Source organism: Equus asinus, chromosome 19 (genome assembly GCF_041296235.1).
Source record: "Equus asinus isolate D_3611 breed Donkey chromosome 19, EquAss-T2T_v2, whole genome shotgun sequence".
Lineage (NCBI taxonomy): Eukaryota > Metazoa > Chordata > Mammalia > Perissodactyla > Equidae > Equus > Equus asinus.
The window spans coordinates 14,771,530-14,792,589 of NC_091808.1; the positions used below are offsets into that span (position 1 = coordinate 14,771,530).

General features: G+C 38.6%; 1 protein-coding gene across 18 annotated transcripts in view; it reads left to right on the forward strand.

Moving 5' to 3' along the window:
• Positions 1 to 21,060, forward strand: part of DOCK10 (dedicator of cytokinesis 10) — a 263,089-nt gene that overhangs the window by 210,527 nt on the left and 31,502 nt on the right. For 14 of the 18 annotated variants that reach the window (XM_044751296.2, XM_070489634.1, XM_070489638.1 and 11 more), the window contains exons 29-45: positions 2,305 to 2,388; positions 5,517 to 5,613; positions 7,226 to 7,270; positions 9,048 to 9,223; positions 9,350 to 9,466; positions 10,576 to 10,672; positions 11,393 to 11,514; positions 11,603 to 11,717; positions 11,809 to 11,875; positions 12,098 to 12,145; positions 12,714 to 12,815; positions 14,760 to 14,884; positions 16,164 to 16,276; positions 17,879 to 18,016; positions 18,676 to 18,858; positions 19,392 to 19,502; positions 20,541 to 20,756. In XM_044751296.2, the coding sequence (XP_044607231.2) occupies positions 2,305 to 2,388; positions 5,517 to 5,613; positions 7,226 to 7,270; positions 9,048 to 9,223; positions 9,350 to 9,466; positions 10,576 to 10,672; positions 11,393 to 11,514; positions 11,603 to 11,717; positions 11,809 to 11,875; positions 12,098 to 12,145; positions 12,714 to 12,815; positions 14,760 to 14,884; positions 16,164 to 16,276; positions 17,879 to 18,016; positions 18,676 to 18,858; positions 19,392 to 19,502; positions 20,541 to 20,756 (1,956 nt within the window). The remainder of the gene's footprint in view (positions 1 to 2,304; positions 2,389 to 5,516; positions 5,614 to 7,225; positions 7,271 to 9,047; positions 9,224 to 9,349; positions 9,467 to 10,575; positions 10,673 to 11,392; positions 11,515 to 11,602; positions 11,718 to 11,808; positions 11,876 to 12,097; positions 12,146 to 12,713; positions 12,816 to 14,759; positions 14,885 to 16,163; positions 16,277 to 17,878; positions 18,017 to 18,675; positions 18,859 to 19,391; positions 19,503 to 20,540; positions 20,757 to 21,060) is intronic. The other 4 variants (XM_070489636.1, XM_070489637.1, XM_070489640.1 and 1 more) reach the window with 1 other exon arrangement.

Genomic DNA, 21,060 nt, shown 5'->3' on the forward strand with positions numbered 1-21,060 from the left:
TGGGGGCAAATAAAATAATGTCCAAGATGAAAAAGGATGAGACAAAGTAGAAAGCTAATGGTGGTAGCAGTGGTCTTGTGAAATCTGTGGTAAAAAGCACAGACTGACAATGGATAAGTATAGTCTATAACATATGTAGTTCACATGGACTGCAGATTGAAAGCAATACTTATGTGTGAAGCTTATAAATGGAAACATTCTTTTAATATATTGTACATTATAAAAGTCCATCATGTAAGCATTGTTTTACAATTTATAGTTTTAATGGCATTTATTTGATACTGAAAGATTTTTTAAATTTTTTGTAAAGTTTATTGGACGAATCATTTGAACTAGGAAAGAAAAAGGGAAATGGAGAGAAAGTGATTTTTTTTAATGTAAAATTGAATGTAGCCATTTGGCACAATGCTTATGGGGCACTGCCCCTTAAAAAGAGAAATGACAAGCTTGCCACATAGAGTCTTTCTTCAATCTCAAGCAACCTGAAGTGAGTTTTCCTAGATCTCCAGGACGGGCAGCCTTCTTCCTACCTTCCTCATTCACAGGTGCTGGAGATTGGCCTCCTTCAAAAGCTCACAGGTCTGCTCTGCAGGGTACCCACAGTAGCTCCTGGGAGGTGACAATTGCCACAACTCTGGTTCAATGACAGGACTCACCAACCCCTCCTCCATCAAGTCAAAGGGCCCTTGTCTTCACCAAAGACATCCCCAGGGCTCTTTCTCTCCTGCTCTTTCTTGAGAAGTTTCTAGAGCCCACAGTTGTCTTGGGTGGTCTTCCTCTCTCTGCAAGGTGAGACCCATGCCGTTTCCCAGCAGGAAAGAGAGAGCAGAGGTCTTCTGGGGAGAGAGGTCCATGGTGGGGATGTTGCAAGGGTGACCAGGTTGGGACCTCCTCCTGCAAAGGGAGAGCCTAAAAGGATTTGACACACCTGCTGGGAGCCTGCTTAGTGCAGAAGACATGAAGCCCCTCTTTTCCTCCCGTCTTCCTCTTGTGCGTCTACATCTTCTGAGCCTATGACTACACTCTGGTGTCCCCTCTCTCCACTGTCCTATTGGGAGATGGGAGGACACGGGAACCATTTACTTTTAACTGAATGAAGAGTTATTGAAAGAGCTTAAATTCATATTAAAAATGAAAATATAAATGAGGCAATATACTAACACAGTAATGAATAGGTACATAAAAAACACTCAGAAGAAGACAAAGAAAAATGGAAATGAAAAACAAAACAACCATATAAATTAACAACTAGAAGAACGTTATTAGAGAAAATAGCCCTTGTTTACGCACAGGTATTTTTCAGTGGGAGACTTACCACTCAGCATACTACCTATAACAAGATTTTATGTCCAGTCTTTTCTGAGAAAAGAGATTTGTTTGTAAAATTGAGGAGAGATGCAAGAAATACAAAACCATTGCCATGGACCATCCTAGACTCTTTGGACAAGAAAAAAAACCCTTCCACACTGAGTGGTACAGTGGCTGAGAAATTTCCCCGGGTGGTATGCATGCTCACACACGTGTGGATAGATAGAATGAAACACACACACAGTGATGACCCCCACGTGACAATCTGCTATAGTGCCGCCCAAGATACTGCATCAGGAAATGCGGTCCCTGCCTCCTGCTTCATAGCTTTCCAGTGCCGTCACTGGCCCCTGTAGCTTTATTGTGCCAACTTGGAATGCTTGCCTGTCTCCTCCAAACCCACCTACTGTTTAAGTCTCTTATTACAGTTAAGAGAGTTTGACAACAGAATTAGAGTGAGCAGCATCTCTTACCTTCACTCCTCGAATTGAAGCTGCCTTGGCCGAAAAGAAGAGCTATTCTGTTGAAGGAGGCCAGTGAGATCTAAAAAGGCTCTGCTGGCCCATCTCTGCCACCCTTGTTCCTACCCAGTGTTTTACAGCCAAAGAGCTTCACCCAAGGAATTGCGGAACCGGCTTACTAAAAAACAACCAGACAGTGTAACTAACTGGTTAAAAAAATAGACAAGTAAAAGTTAAAACTTTCCCTATAAAAAGGGAAGGGCATATTTCATTGCAAAGCTCCTAGGCATGTTTCATGAAATTGATAAATATGAGTTTGTAACTTTCGGGTGTGTGTACTCTATCTAGTACGTATTTTAGTTAATTGCCATATGTGGATGAATGCTTAAACATATTGTGGAGATTTGTAAAGCATTTGTTATACAACACATTTAGTTAAATGTTATTTTACTTCCATATATTAAATCATCTTTTCTAAAATCTTTAGTGATCCGTAAAGTAAGAATGTCTGAATTTAGAATTTTATCCTTTTTAGCGCTGCTTTACGTTTATGGACCGTGGCTTTGTGTTTAAGATGGTTAACAATTACATCAGCATGTGCTCCTCTGGTGATCTCAAGGTAAGAACCAAATGCAAGACTGCTTGCTGTCTGAACTACCGCATTATAAATAAATAAACTGGTCTCTGTGTGTATCTGCGTAAAACATTAACCTATCCGTTCTCTGTATCAAAAATAATTTCAATATCAATAAGAGGCAGCCTTTTAAAGCGATTCGTCTGCTGAGTAAGTCTCCAAAGGCCTTCTTTAATGGAGGACAAAAGAGTGTGGAATGAAAGTGTTTACATTTCACTTCAATTTCTTGTGGGTGGGGAGAGGAGTGATTCTTTTCATCTGTAGTTCTTGTAGTCAGGTTGGCTCAGGACTGTCTTCCTTTTACCAATGAAAGTCCTACTTCCCCGGAAGCCTTCAGTCTTGGCAAGATAGGACAGTTGATCACCCGACCTAAATAGGGTGTATGGGCCATGAGATAGGCAGGGAACAGTGCTATCTAGAGAGCAGTGCTCCTCAAAATGTGGTCCCTAGACCAGCGATCTCAGAACTGAACTGCCACAGGTGGGGCCCAGCAGTCTGTCACGTTCAGGTGATTCTTACACACTCTCAAGTTTGAGAACCACTGAACTATAGTATGGCAACTGCTGGAGGGATGTAAGACTGGAAATGGGCCAGATCATGACAGTTGTATCAGTTAAGCTTCCTTGGGTTGCGAGCAACAGAAACTTACTCCAATCTGAGCAAAAAGGAATTTATTGAAGGATATTGGGAGTAGAGAGCTGGAGAGCTAAGCTCGGAAAAGAGCTGGGCCAAGGCATTTCCAGGGCACAAGAATAACCACAAAGGAGGAACCGTGTGGCCAAGGTCTGCTGCTGCTAAGATAAATTGATTGGAACCATCTTCTCCAACACTCTTAACACTCTGCTTAAGATTTACATTCCAGAGAGGAAGTGTGTGACCACCCTGCTTTGGGTCACATGCCTGCCTCCTATGGAGGGAAGACAGGTCACCTGAATTAATAATTCCCCATTATGCATTGGGAAGAAGGTAAGTCCTCAGAGGGAAATTATCTAGATATTGGGAAACAATAATGAATGCAAAGTGGCCAAAAATACATAATGATCTTCTTATTGCTTTTCATGTCATGCTTAGGAATCTGACATTATATTTTTAGCAGTGGAGACTTCACTTTTGACTAAGGGAGTTACATGATTATATGTCATTTGGTTCTGAGAAGTCAATTCTCTCTGTAAATATTTTTTGAAAGAATATTCTTTGTTAGTGCTCCAATTATGCATGAAATTTGCAGAATATCTTTTTAGATTTAATTCCAGTAGACCTAAATTATTATATATATTTTTGGTGAGGAATATTGGCCTTGAGCTAACATCTGTTTCCAGTCTTCCTCTTTGCTTGAGGAAGAATGGCCCTGAGCTAACATCTGTACCCATCTTTCTCTATTTTATATATGGGTCACTGCCACAGCATGGCTTGGTGAGCAGAGTGTAGGTCTGTGCCCAGGATCCGAACTGGCGAACCCTGGGCCACTGAAGCAGAGCATGCAAACTTAACCACTGCACCACCGAGCTGGGCCAATTATGTATTTTTTTCAAAGACCAAACAGAACATACTCAATGAAGAATAATGAATATATAATTTAATTATGCTTCTGTTCCCTTTGATGTACGAAGGATTATGTCAGATGCTATCCATGTTTGAAATGGCAGTCTTTTAAATTATTGACTAAGGTTGCCACAAAATGTAATTCTAAAATATGTGAGCAAATGGAATATAGCTTGTTTTGTTAGCCGATATTAATAAATATAATGAACACAAACTAATTGATTCTTAAAAATTGATCATGGGGGCCAACCCGGTGGTGCAGCAGTTAAGTTCACACATTCTGTTTCAACAGCCCATTTGCCAGTTCAGATCCCAGGTGCAGACCTATGCACTGCTTGTTAAGCCATGCTGTGGGGGGCGTCCCACATATAAAGTAGAGGAAGATGGGTGCGGGTGTTAGCTCAGAGCCAGTTTTCCTCAGCAAAAAGAGGAGAATTGGCAGCAGATGTTAGCTCAGGACTAATCTTCCTCCAAAAAAAAAAAAGTTTAATTAAAAAAAAATTGATCATGGGACCAGCCCCGTAGCATGGTGGTTAAGTTTGACACGTTCCGCTTTGGTGGCCCAGGGTTCACGGATTTGGATCCCGGGTGTGGACCTATGCCACTCGTCAGCCATACTGTGGCAGCTTCCCACATATAAAGTAGAGGAAGACTGGCACAGATGTTAGCTCAGGGCGAATCTTCCTCACCAAAAAAAACTTGATGACGTAGCCTGCGCATGAGAGTGAAAAGCATAGTATGAACGTGCTAATTGTTTCTACTTACAAGGTTGTTAGTAACACGTGTATTAAGTTGCCTTAGACCATGTCTGGATCCTATTTGTCACTGTTCTAATCAGAACATTATTGAAAAGACAGACCTGTTTGCAAGGGCAGAGAAGAGGTGGAATTAAATAATGTGCTCTGAGAACAAACGGCATCTGGAGAGAGATTTACTTTCTTTTAGATTATCGGCACCATTGTCTTCCTCAGCGCTGGATCATAGGAATTGACTGTAGTGATCAGTTCCATGAGCTGAGTGTGGTTTTAGAGCTCTGAACGTGTGTGGGGCACTGTTTTTCTTAGAATAAGTGTGTTGTGATATAAGCTAAAGGAAGCGAAAAATATGATTCAGTAAGATTGTATCTCATCAAAGCTCAGTGTAGAATACCAATGGGATCATCTCCTGAGGAGGCCTTGACCGATCTCCAAAAACATGGACTCTGACTACATTTACCGCTTCAGAGGGGACAAAATCCTTTAGACTTAACAATTACCTGGTGGTCACACCAAAGTAACTATATCGTCTTTTTAGGTATGAGACTCAAGTGTGGATTTTTTTATTTTGAGGAAGATTGGCCCTGAGCTAATATCTCTGCCCATCTTCCTCTACTTTATATGTGGGCCGCCTGCCACAGCATGGCTTGATGAGCCATGCCGTGTCCACGCTGGGATCCAAACCGGTGAACCCCAGGCTGGGGAAGTGGAGTGCACAAACTTAATCTACACCACCAGGCCAGCCCCTCGAGTGTGGAATTTGTATTAGCTTTCTTGGTGTGTAAATAGTAGTCATTCCATCTGTCTCTTTTTCAGACTTTATGCCAGTATAAATTTGATTTTCTTCAAGAAGTATGTCAGCACGAACACTTTATTCCTTTGTGTCTCCCCATAAGATCAGCAAACATTCCAGGTAATAATTTCCAGAATTTTCAATTCCTACAAAGTGAATACTTTTTATTTGTTTGTTTGTTTTGCCTTTGGTTTGTTTGGGTTTTTTGGGTTTTTTCTTCTTTCCTCCATCTTGGTTTTGTCTGAAGTTGTCACATGGGCATTAGATCAAGGTAATCGTATTAAAATGTAGAAGAAACTATAGGCCTGTGGTAATGAATACAGCTCTATATTTCTCAATTTTTGTCTATGTTTCCTTTTCCATTAAAGAGAAGACCAACAGAATTATAAAACTGGGGATTGTAAATCAAAGAATTTTAACCCAGACCCATACTGTCATTCACCATACTGGCTCCAAAAGATAGCTTTCCTTTCATTCTGAGACACATAAATTTACAGGGAGGAAAAGTTATACTTTGTGAGTATAAATTCATTTAAAATTATCAATTAATGTGTGTAATTCTGTTAAAATGCAATTCCTCAAGATGAGTTTTATGAAGAAAATTGTTACCTTGAAAGGGAGGAAGGCAGGCTGGCTGGGGGGCAACACCGCAAATACTTGATCCCTCTGGCTCAGAAAGAAATGGGTGTGCAAGTAAGAATGGGCATGCACATTTTGTTGACTATACCTACTGCCGCATAAATAGTCTACAGAAATTGTTTTCATTTTTTACTTTTGTAAAAAAAAAATATATATATATATATATATATATATATACCAGGATGATCATGGTAGAAATGAGCATCACTGATTGAAACATCAGAAACTAATCAAAGAAAATACTAAAATGATTTAGGAATGGAGAATACTTGACTTCTAAGCAGTGAGTAAGTTACTATATTGATGGAAAGCAGAAACTGGGATGGTCAAGAGCCTCCTTGTGTCTATGTTATAGCTTGCACTAATATTTTGGAGGGAAAAGAAAATTAAAGTACATTATCAAGCCGATGAAAGTTTTGTCATTTTCATCTCAAACATAAGCTACATACATTATTCCATTCTTTTCGTAATTTATGGAGCAATTTTTCTTTTTCTAATCTAAATGCCTTCATAGAAAAAAGGGTAGAAATGTAATTTTGGGTAATATTTTTATTAATATTTTATACAATATCTGTACAATATTTTATATATTTATACAATATTTTGTTATTACTTTATTAATGTTTTTAGCCTTTTGTTGTGTTTTGTTTTTGTTTTATAAACTAGTATCAAGTTATTATTGGGTTAGGCAAGCTGATTAAGATACTCAAGATGGTCAAACCTGTATTGGGTCCTTTTGATTCCAATTTACTACTTGTCGGTAGCTCAGAAAAAGGCCTGAAAGTCTCTTTGTTTACTGATATTATCGACAGTGAACATAAAAATATATGTTCCGTAGCATGCAGATTTCTGATAGAAAAATAGGTGCTCAAGTCGAAGGCTAAGAATTTAAATAATTCTCTTCATGGCATTCTTTTTTAGGGAAAGAACCTAAGGTATTTGTCTTGGAAAACAAAGCTTTGTTGAAGAGACTCACTTATATTTGGGATAATATATTTTAATTTTTCAGTATAAATTGCACACAGCTAATGAATCTAGTGCATATCTGCGTATGGATATATCTGAACTTTTTGTTTATTTATATTCCATTCAGATCCTTTGACACCTTCGGAATCAACTCAAGAGTTACATGCATCAGGTAAATGATGACATTTTATATGACAGAATCTAAGCATCAATAACCACATCATAATCTGATAATACTGATGAGTATAGATACTACATATTTCCAGTTCCAGATGCTCATAAATAACCATATATTTAATATCATATAGTGAAAATAGTCAAAAAGTTGACTGAACTTTTCTCTTTACAGATAATTAAGTGTTTCCCAGACTTGACTTCTTTCATATTTTATTCTCCAAAGCTTAAAATTTTTTTAAATTTCCCAAAGCACCTGAAATTTCCTTAGAGTGTATCATAAATAAAATTCCCAGATATGTGTAATAACATGCTTGTTCAATGTAACTGACATTATATGATATATTTCTATCAATAAACCACAGCTTGGTTTGAGCTGTTTTCTCAAGACTGACATTATTCCAATCATATAAATTTATTTTTACCTGAAAGAGATCCATAAATTAAAATAGTCCGGGCAAAACTTTTCTCTAGCCATAGGTTGCAAATTTAAAAGTTTTGTTTGACTTCTGGCCCTCACTATTACTATTTCATGGAGAAATTTATTTAACCTAAGCCGTTTGATCTTCGTTTCCTAAACTTCCATATTCCCTGTACTTCCACCGTCAGTGGTACCTTCATGGACTAAAGAAGTCAATATGTTTACTTTGCTCCTGGTCAGTTATGAACTGGAATATTCTAATGGTTCCTTATCCCTACTGGGTCATGCAGTAACACCGATAAAATGCTCAGCTAGTGATGCGCACAATGTGCCTTCTAAAAGTGGACGCTAGTCCTATTTATTAACAGTTATGTTTAAGAAGCACATTGGACAATTCTGAATAAATGCATTATTGCTGGAAATTTTAACATTCCTTTCTCCATAATTCAAGCTGAAAATTTTGCAGCCCTCTTTCGTTTTCCTCTCTCCTTGCTCCTTCACATCCTGCAGCCAACTTGTCCTGGGGATGTTACTTCTTCTACTTGGGTCCTCCTCCCCCTAGACCCAGCCGCCATCTCACTCCCCCCGCCCCATTGCTACAGCCTCTTGTATTGCAGCCCTTACCCCACATTGCACTACAGTCTAATTCATTTATATCCTTTCACCATATTAATAATTCAATAAAGCACAAGTCTGATCAGGCCACCGATCTCAAAGCCATTAGTGACTTAACATTTCCTATAGAATTAAGCGCAAGTGGTGGAGGGACCTAAATGCCAGCTAAGGAATTTGCACTTAAGTTTCTCTATCATCTAGGACCAATGTCTCTCTCAAGTCTGAATTCTCACTCCTCTTTTGGCTGCTGTGCTTACTAGTCTCCCCAAAACTGTGCTCCTCACATACCTGAGCTTTCAGAGGTCTGTGCCATGGAAAACCTATCCTTTCTCCTCCTAACATCCTCTCCTTTCCCCATTGCCTCCATCTTGCTCCCACAGCTCTCCACAACTCCAGACATGAAGCATCCTCAAAGGCCCATCTCAACATCTTCCTTCCAGGAATACCTCCTGATTCCTCCAGATAGAAAATAAGTTTTTCTCCTCTCGACTCCTATAATGCTGTAGACATGCCACTTGGATGGAATTCAACTTTTGACGTTGAGCATTCTCTGTATTAGTATACACAGAACCCCATCTTACTGACCACCCCCCTCTCACATTTCTCATCTCTTGCAAGACTGTGTTGCTGAATCCCCCCTAGCAGTGGGAGGGGTTGATAGTTGTTTGATAAATCTCTCTCGATTACAAAGTGATCGTTTGATTTTCAGTAGCATGATCTCTTTCCTTTCCTCACAAAGATATGCCTGAATATTCGGTCACGAATGAATTTTGCCGCAAACACTTCTTAATTGGAATTCTGCTCCGAGAAGTTGGCTTTGCTCTGCAGGAAGACCAAGATATTAGGCACCTAGCTTTAGCTGTCCTAAAAAATCTGATGGCTAAGCATTCATTTGATGATCGATACAGAGAACCAGTAAGTGAGCTTCCCTTCTCCCTTCCCTAAACGCCATTTAATGGCTCACTACCTTAAATGCCTATCAAACTTACCAGTCTATTGATTTTTATGTGAATCATTTCTTTTGGCTACCTTTCCACTTAGGGAAAGCAGGCCCAGATAGCAAGTTTATACATGCCCCTCTATGGCATGCTTCTGGATAATATGCCAAGGATTTACCTCAAGGACCTGTATCCTTTTACCATCAATACATCTAATCAGGTAAGTTTGCATAATATTTCATGTCTATTTTAATCAAGTAGACATTTGGCTTTTTGATATTTTTGCCCTGGATAACCATTTTCCCCCAACTGTGAGCAAACTAAGGATTAAAAGAACTTTTTACCAGGTATTTTGAGATGTTCCTATCACTGTCATTTGTTCCAAATTGGTCACTGAAGCCTTCCACCTAGTCCATCTCTTCAGCATTTTGTTTACATTTTCCGCTGCTCTAAGCATCACCTTCCAATTCTCTCCAGTTTTGGCAGGTTCCTTCTTTGCATTCATGGGCCCATCCTCTGTGCACACTCCCCTTACCCTTCTGCATCGGCTTTATGACTGCCTGGTGTTAATACAGCCAAATTCCTGATTTATAGTCACAGCCCAGGAGGGGCCTGTTGCCATCCTTCCTCCTGAGCCGTCATAGTAACTGGACAGCAACCCAGTTGACTCTGTTGCCTGTGTTCAAATCCCCGATCAGTTAACACACTGCTGATCCAGTAGCTAGGCAAGATGTTACCATCTAGAAGTTAGGAGCTATGCCTTTGGAATTTCTTTTGGAGAGGACCTTGTTCAAACCCCAGCAGTATCAGTTGCTATCTGTGTGACCGTAGATCAATTTTCCAAACTCTTTAAGCCTCCAGTTTTTTCTTCTTAAAATGAGATAGAACACCTCCATCCCAAGATTCTCGTGATGATTCAATTATGTAATAGAAAACACTTATCATGGAGACTGGCACATAATAAGTATTTAAAATCTAGTTTTTAGTAATAGTGATATACACAAGAAAACTCATGATAATAATGATATATAACCTATAATATAATCCATGGGTATATAAATAAGCATTCCATCCATTTAGCCTGTACCTAAAAAATAGTTTCCACTACATCATTAAAATAAAAAAATCACTTAAGAAATCAAATTGTGGCTAAGAGTATGGTTTTGAATATATTCATTCTTGCTGCCTGCTTTGGCGGAAGACTTTTGCTGGAATATAAAAGCTCAAATCAAATGTCACCTAATTGAAAGTGTATCGCAGAAGGCATATGGGGTTTCCAGTGTTGAAATATGGTGATTCCCACGAATCTCTTTTATGCTTTGGATACAGGGATCGAGAGACGACCTCAGCACCAATGGATCAGCTATGAAACATGCCAACTCTGTGGATACATCCTTTTCTAAAGATGTTTTAAATTCCATAGCAGGTACTTGCGACCATCCAAGAACACTTGTGTTTAACACTCATCCATGTTTACATTGTGTATCTTTGTGCTTTTTACCCACTCCATAATTTATTACACATAATCTATATGTCAAAGTACACTACATTTATATAGCTAAAGAGTCTCTTTACATATTTCTTTGAATGCCATCCAGTGACTTCCTCTTCTACTTAGCTTTCATTTTTACTTGGCTCAAGGATCAATCTACTCAGATGTTATCAAATGGCTTTATTCTGGAAACGGTCTTTAAGTTTTCATTGCCTACAACCTTTTCAAATATAATGGCCCTTCAATTTCAAAGTTTACTTTTAAGAACTGTTTTGGAAATGTCATCTTAATTTCTTAGAAACTGTCAAAAATTGAAAGCTTCTTCCCCAATAGCATCCTTATGAACTTTTATTAAAGCATTTTTAAAACAGAAACTTTCCTTAAAATGCTTTTTAAGAAATCAAAGGAATTAGCTTTACTTTATTTCCATTTATAATAGCCTAAACTTTCCTAAATTCTTAATGCTGGCATGGATTTGTAATAATACTTAAACTGTTGCATAGCTCTAATGCCAGTCCCTGCCTCTTCTGTGTCAACCTTTCGCATCCCTGCTACCACCTCAATGATCAGCATCTTTTTGGTTCATCATTTTAGCTTTTATGTGTGTTCCCATACATCTCATTATCATCTGTGTGCTGTGGCTTGTGTTTACAGCATTTTCATCAATAGCTATTTCTACAGTAAACCATGCTGATTCCAGAGCGTCGTTAGCAAGCCTTGACTCCAACCCAAGTACCAATGAGAAGAGCAGTGAGAAGACTGACAACTGTGAAAAGGTACGGCTTCCCTCAGAGACTTACTCACATATTATGAGTTAGAAATTTCTTTCTCTTACTTAATCTTTATTGGTTCTTTGATTCCTAGATCCCAAGACCCTTGTCTTTGATAGGCTCAACGCTTCGCTTTGACAAGTTAGATCAAGCAGAAACCAGGAGTCTTCTTATGTGCTTTCTTCATATTATGAAAACAATTTCAGAGGGTAAAGAGAACGCTTTAAAATTAAATTTTTTAAAAAAACAAGAAAGCTTTGAACTTCAAAGAGGCTCATGCTATGTGGTGTTTCCTTTCAGAGACTCTGATCGCCTACTGGCAAAGAGCGCCCAGTCCAGAGGTGTCTGACTTCTTCAGCATCTTGGAGTAAGTTATAGAGTTGATTAGTTAACACTTTTTTCTAGAATATTCAAAATAGTTTAATATACCATCCTTCATTCTAAGTACCCATATAGTGAATTATCTATCAATAATAGTGCATAAAATATTTAAAGAAAATGTAGTATTTTTCTTTGAATGTACTCAGATGAACAATTTGTATAAATAAAAGGGCCTGAATAATTCGAATGTGACTTTTTTTCTTTCTAGCGTTTGTCTTCAAAATTTCAGATACCTAGGAAAACGCAATATAATAAGGTAATAATTAATTCCAGTAGGTTAATCTGGTCTTTTAAAAAGAATTATGACACATATTAATGTTTCAAGTTATATTTATAGACATATGTTAGAAATTTTAAAATGCAAATAAGGATCATAAGGTTAACCTTACATTCGACAGAAATTTAACAATCGCCCTAGACCCATAGTAGATCTAGGAATCGTTAAAGCTGTCTAGGGAGAAAAGCACAAGACATATATTTCTAAAAGGAAACCACATTTCATGTATCTTCTTAGCTAATTTATCTCTCTTTATATGGATATAACTTAGAAGATACCTATTTAAGAAAATACTTCCAGTAAACTGAAAAAGAAAAAATAGGCTAGAATAACTTTGTGTTGCCATCCTTTTCTCATGAGAGACAACAACAACAACCCTGGCACGTTCACTAAACCCCCAATTTCCCATATCCAGGAGAAAATGTGATTTTATTTTTCATAACGTGAAATATTTCATTGTTTGGTAATTGCTTTCTCAGTTGCCGTTCTTTATTTATGCATAAATTATAATACCGAGCTATGATTAAAACTTCAGTTTTTCTTGCAGAAAAATTGCTGCTGCGTATAAATTTGTGCAGTCCACCCAGAACAATGGAACTCTCAAAGGATCTAATCCTTCCTGCCAAACGTCAGGTCTCTTGTCACAATGGTAATGTCACATTGGCTTGATGTTTAAAAGTGTATTGTGTGTGTACGTGTGTATATATGGATGTATATGTGGGGTGTGGATTCACAGCAGGTGTGCACACACGCATATGTATGTACATATATATTTCAAACCAAATGCAGATTTCAAGTAACTCTGTATGTTTCTCTGAAGACACTTTTTAAATACTTCCATATCTGCTCCACTAGCTTGTAAAACCTCAGAAGCAAGGATTATGCCTTATTTATGTGGACCTAGAGGACGATGCCTTGCATAGAATAAGGGTTTATGAGTATCTTAATTTAATTGGACCTGAAAAGCTATAATTCCAATACATGCCTCCTTTAATGTTTGCTAATTTCCTAGTGACAAAGTAATATATGGGGTCATATCTCCCCATCCTTTTCAGTATTTGTAATATGTTAGCAGTGTTCTTAAAGCTGAAATTGTTATTTAAATGATCAAAAGCAATGAGCAAGCATGAATGGCCCATAAGCTCACTTTAAATTTCCTGGTCCTTAGACTGATATGACTAGTATATAGGACCTGGGGTCATCATCCTTCTTTAGCCTAGTCTAAAGGAAACATTTGCCCAGAAATCCTACTTTCCACCTCCTCTGGGTCTAGTAAATAAGAATTCTTTGCTAAAATTTTCTCCAGTTTGATTTATTCTTCCCAGAGTTATCATAATAATGTATAATATGAAAATAGCTATATTTTAGAAAGAGTTTTAGAAAGAAATCTGGAAGTGGTATATAGCCAATAAGTCATAGAATAAATTTCGCCTCTCTGCCCATGGGGACCCCTTGAAATTGCCACTGTAAGAAAGTAAATGAAAAAATGCAATGGGCATGTTTTGCAAATGGCAATAGAATAGAGGACTATAAACAATTACTTTCCACCCTTAATGACAATAGTAACCCACCTGAGGTCACTGCAGTTTTATAGATGTTTGGTGAGTTAGATTTCAGGCTCCTTGCTGAACCATCTGGAAAGGTCTTGGTCATTCCCACCACTCCCCTTCTAGAAACCAGGGCTTTTCCTCCAGGAGTTCCAGACTGAAGTAGACTCAAAACCTGCAAATAAACCAGTCCCAAAGGTCCAAGCCATGCAGCCGCAAACCCATTGTTCCCTGTAGCTACAGGAATGATGCACACTCCCCTGGCTACTGAAAGCCAAAGTCAGATCTCCTGGGCCTCCATCCAACCAGACCACTTGATTTAGCCAGAACCAAATAAGCCTTGAGGAGCGTGACAAAGAGAAAACCGTTGCCTCTTTTCGAGGCTTGACTCTTCAAGGTATCTCCTATTGCCTGCTTTCCTCAAAGAAATGTTCTGTTACCTTAGCCAAATGATAGTTGAAATGAAAGGCAAGAATGACAAGTATCCCTACTTCTACAATAACACTGGCTCATTTTCCCAGCTGGAAGTGCCAAGGAGGCACTGAATGATCATATGTCAGCCCCTCTGTGGGCATGACACACAAATGGAATACAAATCAGGAGGAATTTCCAAATACAAAGAAGTAAGAATGCAAGGGTTGTTTTAGACCAGATCTTACTTTTTTACATTTTACCTCCCAAAAATAGTTCCATACAATTGAGTTATACAGCATTGTACTTTTTTAATGTCTGCCACTGTGCCTTCCTGATCAACTAATAGCTAACTCGACATCCTTGGGTTCCCATGATTTCATTAAATAGTGATGAATATGCTTGTGCAGATTTAATTTCAGCATCTATTATTCTTCTGAATCCATTTTTGGCTTAAATAAAATTTCTCCAAAAGTACTTTTAAAAGTCCCTTTCATCATGTCACCTATCATTAATATTTTTAATAAAGTCTCTATTCAAAATTTTTTAATTTTTGACTCAATTTAGAATATTTCAATGAACAGTTGGATATCTTATCCCTCTAACTTTAACCATTTTTCTTATTTAATTTTCAGGATGCCCACCCCCTCCAGCCATGAAGGACATAAGCAGCACAGATCACAAACTTTACCTATAATTCGAGGCAAAAATGCACTTTCTAACCCAAAACTCTTACAGATGTTAGACAATACCATGACCAGTAAGTAAACCAGAAATAATAGGAACAAGATGGTTATCCGTTGTGCTCTAACGTGAAATACATTATCATGTTTCAGAAATGTAAGGAATGTTGTCATGTCAGTGAAACCGCTGCTTTCTAGGCTTGCTGTTCCCCAGGGAATTATTTTTAGAGGAGAGAATCACCAGGGAGTTTAAAAAAACTATAGTATCCTTGTGAGGAAGAAAAGGGAAAAGCAAAACTCTCAATATAGTATGCTTAGTGTAGCTCCTCTGCAAACAAGTGGCTTTTGGTTTTATGAGGGTTATGGGGGCCTCTCTCAACCAGATTATTGCTGTCTGCTCTTTAGGAAGAGCAGAAAGTTGGCCACGTCCTAGAAGCAGTAAGCATGACATCTTGAAACCAGTAACACACACATTCCAGCGTGTGAATGAGGGAAAAATGGGGCCCAGGGTTTTGTATCATATAAATGTTAGAGATTACAGACATGTGGCCACAGTTATCTGTTTGAAGGTACAGGCCTTACGTCACCTATGAATCCATTTAATGCCTTTCTGAGGAGGCCATTAGTGCAGACTGTCTACTGAAGCTGTATATTTGGCCAACAGCCTTGGAGCACAAAACTTGACCCAGACTTGTTATGGAAGAAATATGACCCTATCAATGGCTGAATTAATGGAAAAGAAGTAAGAAATAATGGAAAATAGACAACTCTGGTCCTTTGGAAACCCTACAGCTGATGTATGAAAAGGGCACACACACTGTCTTAGTCAGGTCAAGCTGCCACAACAAGATACCATAGTCTGAGTGGCTTCAAAACATTCATTTCTCACAGTTCTGGAGGATGGGAGGTCCAAGGTCAAGGCCAGCAGATTTGATGTCAGGCGAAGGCATTCTTCCTGGTTTGCAGATGGCCACTTTCCTGCTGTGCTTTCACATGACGGAGAGACATCATCTCTCTGGTGTCGCTTCTTATAAGGACATTAATCCCATTCATGAGGGCTGCACTCTCATGACCTAATTACCTCTCAAAGACCCAACTTCCAAATACCATGACATTGGGGATCAGGGCATCAATGTATGAATTTGGGAGGAACAAACATTCGGTCTGTAGCACCCACTAAGGACTCTGTCTAGTGTTTTTGGTTTAGCCTATAAGGAAATTGAACAAACCAAAGCACTTTAATAAATTAATCAAAACACCAGTAAACACTGGATATGTTGTAATAGAAGAAAGTCCTTTCTAGGGTACAAAGAGTCATCTTGGATGTTTCTGCATGTTCTACCTTGCATTTTGTAGGCAACTCCAATGAAATAGACATCGTGCATCACGTGGACACAGAGGCCAATATCGCTACAGAGGTTTGCCTGACTATTCTAGACCTGCTGTCCCTGTTCACTCAGGTTCACCAGGTGAGTGTGATTATACCATCTTCTGCCACATGATAAAATGGGACTTAGAAAAGTCCTATGATTCAAGAACATGTTTTCAAAATATTTTTGGAAATTAATCAACCTCACACAAATCAACCTAAGCGTGAATGGAAAACATGTTAAAGATGAGATTCAGATTTTATCAGGAGTTGGCTAATGCTCGACGGATACACACATACATATTTCATTACTGTCAAATAGTAGATACTCTTTCCTGCTAATTTCTCCTGTTTCACATGAGACAAGCTGGGCTGAGTGAGAATGTGACTTTACTTTTTCAGTCTCAAAGGGAGAGACAAGCGACAGCTAGAGCCAACAGACTAATAATATTGGGCATCATTTCATGTGCTTATTTGCCGTCTGTACAGTATCTTTGTTGATATGATACCACTACATACTATCAGAATGGCTAAAGTTGAAGCCTGGCCATTCCAAGTTTTGGCAAGGATATGGAGAAACTGGAATCCTCATTCACTGATGGTAGGAACGCCAAATGCTACAAACATTTTAGAAAACAGTATGGCAATATAAAAAGTTACATGTCCATCTATCATGTGACCAACCATTCCAATACTGGGTATTTACTCAGGAGAAATAAAAGCATTTGTCCACACAAATTTTGTACACAAATATTCCTAGAAGCTTTATTTTTTAATAACTAAACACTGGAAACAACTTAAATGTACTTTAACAGGTGAATGGATCAAAAAAATGATAGTATGTCCGTACAATAGAATAGTGCTCAGTTATACTCAGTGAAAGAAGCCAAACAAAAAGAGTATGTACTGTATGATTCCATTTATGTAAAATGTTAGAAAATGCAATAGAAATCGTCTGTCCATTATACCTCAATAAAGCTGTTAAAAACATTTGCTCGATCTAATGAGCTTACAGGTGTTAAGAATTAAAGTAGGAAAAGTTGGATCCGTTTAATAACATCTACACCAAACAGAATGATTACACCAAGAAAACCTGCCTTCAGGTGAAATGTCAGCATGGTGGCAGAAAAAGCAAAAACTGTATTTTAATTCTTTACTGCTCAAGGGAAATGTCCATCAAATCTCATATATCTTACAGGCGTTACCTAGACCTACGAGGACCTGCCTATCTGTCGCCTCGTCTTTAACCTCTCTCCCAATCCCATCCCACTCACCATGCTCAGGCTACTCGGCTCCTTTTTCTCGACCTTGAACTCACAAGCTCCCTTCCGACTCAAGTCCCTGGGACTAGCTGTTTCTCTCTCCTTGGACAATCCTCCCAGATGGTCAGACTTTTTCAGCTCATACATCAATTCATCCATTAGAGAGATCTTAACCAACCACCCTACCTAAAGTAATCCTACCCCCAAAGCAATTCCTTTCTATCATATCGTATCATTCTACTCTATTTTCTTATTTAGTAATTTTTTTCATTCACTGCTATATAAGTTTTGTTGGGAATATAGACCTTAACTTCTTATTTAGCATTTTTTTCCAGCACCCAGAATTGCTCCTACTATGTAGTGGCTCATGATAAATATCTTTTGAAAGAATATAAGTGTCCTTTCACTCATCCTAAATAATTTCCGTGGTTAATTTTCAGAGACAACTCCAACAATCTGAATGTCAAAATTCAATGATGAAAAGGGTCTTTGATACCTACATGCTCTTTTTCCAAGTCAACCAGTCGGCCACAGCGTTGAAACACGTGTTTGCCTCCTTGCGACTGTTTGTATGCAAGGTAAGGGTCCCCCAGCTTCCCGTGAAAGCTCAGTGAAGGATGCTGATAAACACGTATTAGCCCCTGCATCTCTCAGTATGGAGGGAAGAAGGTTTGTTTTCTTCTATTTTGGTTTATTTGATTTTATTAGACTATTTTTTTTATTTTTTTAATGTATTTGATTCATGATCTCAAAATAAGTTCAAAGCCTGACAGCCTATCGGCTTAGATTTCAAAAGGGAATAAAATTAGCATCTGGACACCAGTTCTCTGGGTTCTTAGTGTTTGTGGCAGACAATTAGGTGTAATGCACACCAACTGTGACATCCATTCCTGCCAAGTTAAAGATTCCACATTAAAGTAGATACAGATACCACCATTGAGGAGCCCTCTGGTTTTACAATGTTGGGTGAAGAGAAAATATGTCCAAGTTCTCATTCAGTTATTGATGTAAGGGATACTTACAACATAGAAAATGATTATTTCTAGGAAAAAAAGAGAAATACTAACATAGACTTTAATAAATAAAATTATAACCTCTTCCACTTGCAAAAGGAAGAAAAAGACTAAGTTAAACAAAGAAAGAAGAAAGATTTTGTTCTAAGGAATTTTAAGATAGGAGAATGAATAGAACAAAATAAGGAATGTTTCTCACTTCACTGGTGCTTCCATTTCCATAGTTTCCTTCAGCATTCTTTCAAGGGCCAGCTGACCTGTGTGGATCATTCTGCTATGAAGTCCTAAAATGCTGCAATCACAGGTCACGGTCAACTCAGACAGAAGCATCAGCACTTCTGTACTTTTTCATGAGGAAGAATTTTGAATTTAACAAGCAGAAGTCAATTGTCCGGTCCCACTTACAAGTAAGTGCTGCCAAGTTTCATTAATGTTGTTGTTAAAAGCACTCGTCTGTTTCAGCATTGGTGAACACCTACTGTCCCCAGGGCTGCCGGTTACCAACTCCTCCTCCAGATTCCTCCTTAAAGATGTCCATCACACTCAGTTCTGGTTCATAGGAAGAGGGCAGCCGGGCAGAAATCAGCCAAGCCCATAATTTCACTTGCACTTGTCCTTTCCTCTGCCGGGGAATAAAATTATCTGAAATACACAATCAGGAAACCATGGTTGTCTCTAGGATGCCAAATCCCACCAGATGCTGAATGCATAAATTTCTTTCTTCAAGGCATCTTAAGATTCCTCCAACCTTCCTTAAGTATTTAAAATTATAAGAAAAGCCCTAGATTACATGGACTTCTGAAGATTTAATACATAAAGATGTCATTCATTGGGCCTAAGAGAGAAGCTAATGATAGATTCGTCCAATCCTGTGGATTTCTTTAAAACTATTTCTTTTGAGTTACTTACTTTTAAGGTTCCATTGTCTTTTCTCTTGCAGCTCATCAAGGCCGTAAGCCAGCTAATAGCTGATGCTGGCATTGGAGGCTCTCGGTTTCAACATTCGCTGGCAATTGCCAATAATTTTGCTAATGGAGACAAGCAAATGAAAGTAAGAAATGCTATGTGGGCTTTTTTAAAGAATTAGGAATAAACCAAACCGGATTCTTTTTGTGAGATAGCAAAATCATTAAAAAAACACAAATTCCGTATCTTGTTGTTTGACACTTGGAGTAGTTACATTGAGTTTGCTTGTTTAAATTGATCATCAGCTCTTACACTTTCAGCATATAATCTGTTAAGTGGAATTTCCAAGATGTGGGGTTGAATGGTATGTAACAAGAAAACTAACCACAGGTATCCAGAAATAACGGTCATTCTCTCATAATCCCATTCTTGGTCAAATTCATTTTATCTTTCGTTTAGAACTTTCTAAAGACTTCACCTTCAGTCATTATACTGAAAAGTCCAAGGGTAGAGTCTAGCTTCAGGCATGGCTGAACCCAGGGATCAAAATAATGTTTTTGGATCACATCCCACTACTGCCTCTATTTTTGCCTCTCTTTCTATCTCTCAGTTCATCTCTCCTTTGTTTACTTCGTTTCCAGGTAGGCTCTCCCCATGAGCTTACCCTCTCCGAAATTCTGAGGACACTGGTAGCATTCTTTGAGTGAAAAAAGCACCTTGCTGTCTAGTGCCAATTAAAGTCCCAGAACTGAATCTCTTTGACCCAACCTTGTATCATGTATCCATCCCTAAACCAATCACCATGGTCAGGGGGGATCAAAGAATGTGACTGGCCAGGCCAGTATCGTGTGCTACCCTTGGTACCCGGGACTGAAGCAGACCCATTCAAATCACATGAACTAGAGCCAGGGAGGAGAGCATCTCAAAGGACAATCAGGATGCTATTACTAGAAGAAAGTGGGCTAGAAGACAAAAGAATAGAGTCGACAACAACTCTTATTTTCAAATGTTTATAACCACAATCCCAATACGTAGAGTGCATATGTAAAGAATGTACATATTTATGAACAATGCATAAAATTCACCAACCTGTGATGCCAAGCCATAATTAATAGCATAACTCGAAGTAAATTAACTTATGAATTTGAAACAGATAATGACTCAGGCTCTCTCTTTTCCAAAGAACAGCAATTTCCCAGCAGAGGTGAAAGATCTGACTAAACGTATCAGGACTGTTTTGATGGCCACGGCTCAGATGAAGGAGCATGAGAAGGACCCCGAGATGCTGGTGGATCTCCAGTACAGCCTGGCAAACTCCTACGCAAGCACCCCCGAGCTACGGAGGACCTGGCTGGAAAGCATGGCCAAGATTCATGCGAGAAATGGAGACTTATCCGAGGTGATTAGCAAAGGCTGGGTCCTTCTCCATCAGCATTGTCCTCGTTAGCAGCACAATTGGATTTTCCTTGGCAGCAGGAACATAAAAAGTTACCATAATTTCTAATCTAGATATGACCTAATTGTATATTTAGTGCATTAAGTTTGCATGTAGGATTTAAGGATTTCTGACTCCACATAAATGACCTCAACTAAAGGCCAGAGTTGGAAGTGGCAACTGTCATTGTAGGGCGTGCAATGCAGAACTAAATGGTAAATAGGGAGGATGGTTGTAAGGGTGTCTAGAAATTGATAGTTGAATGAGT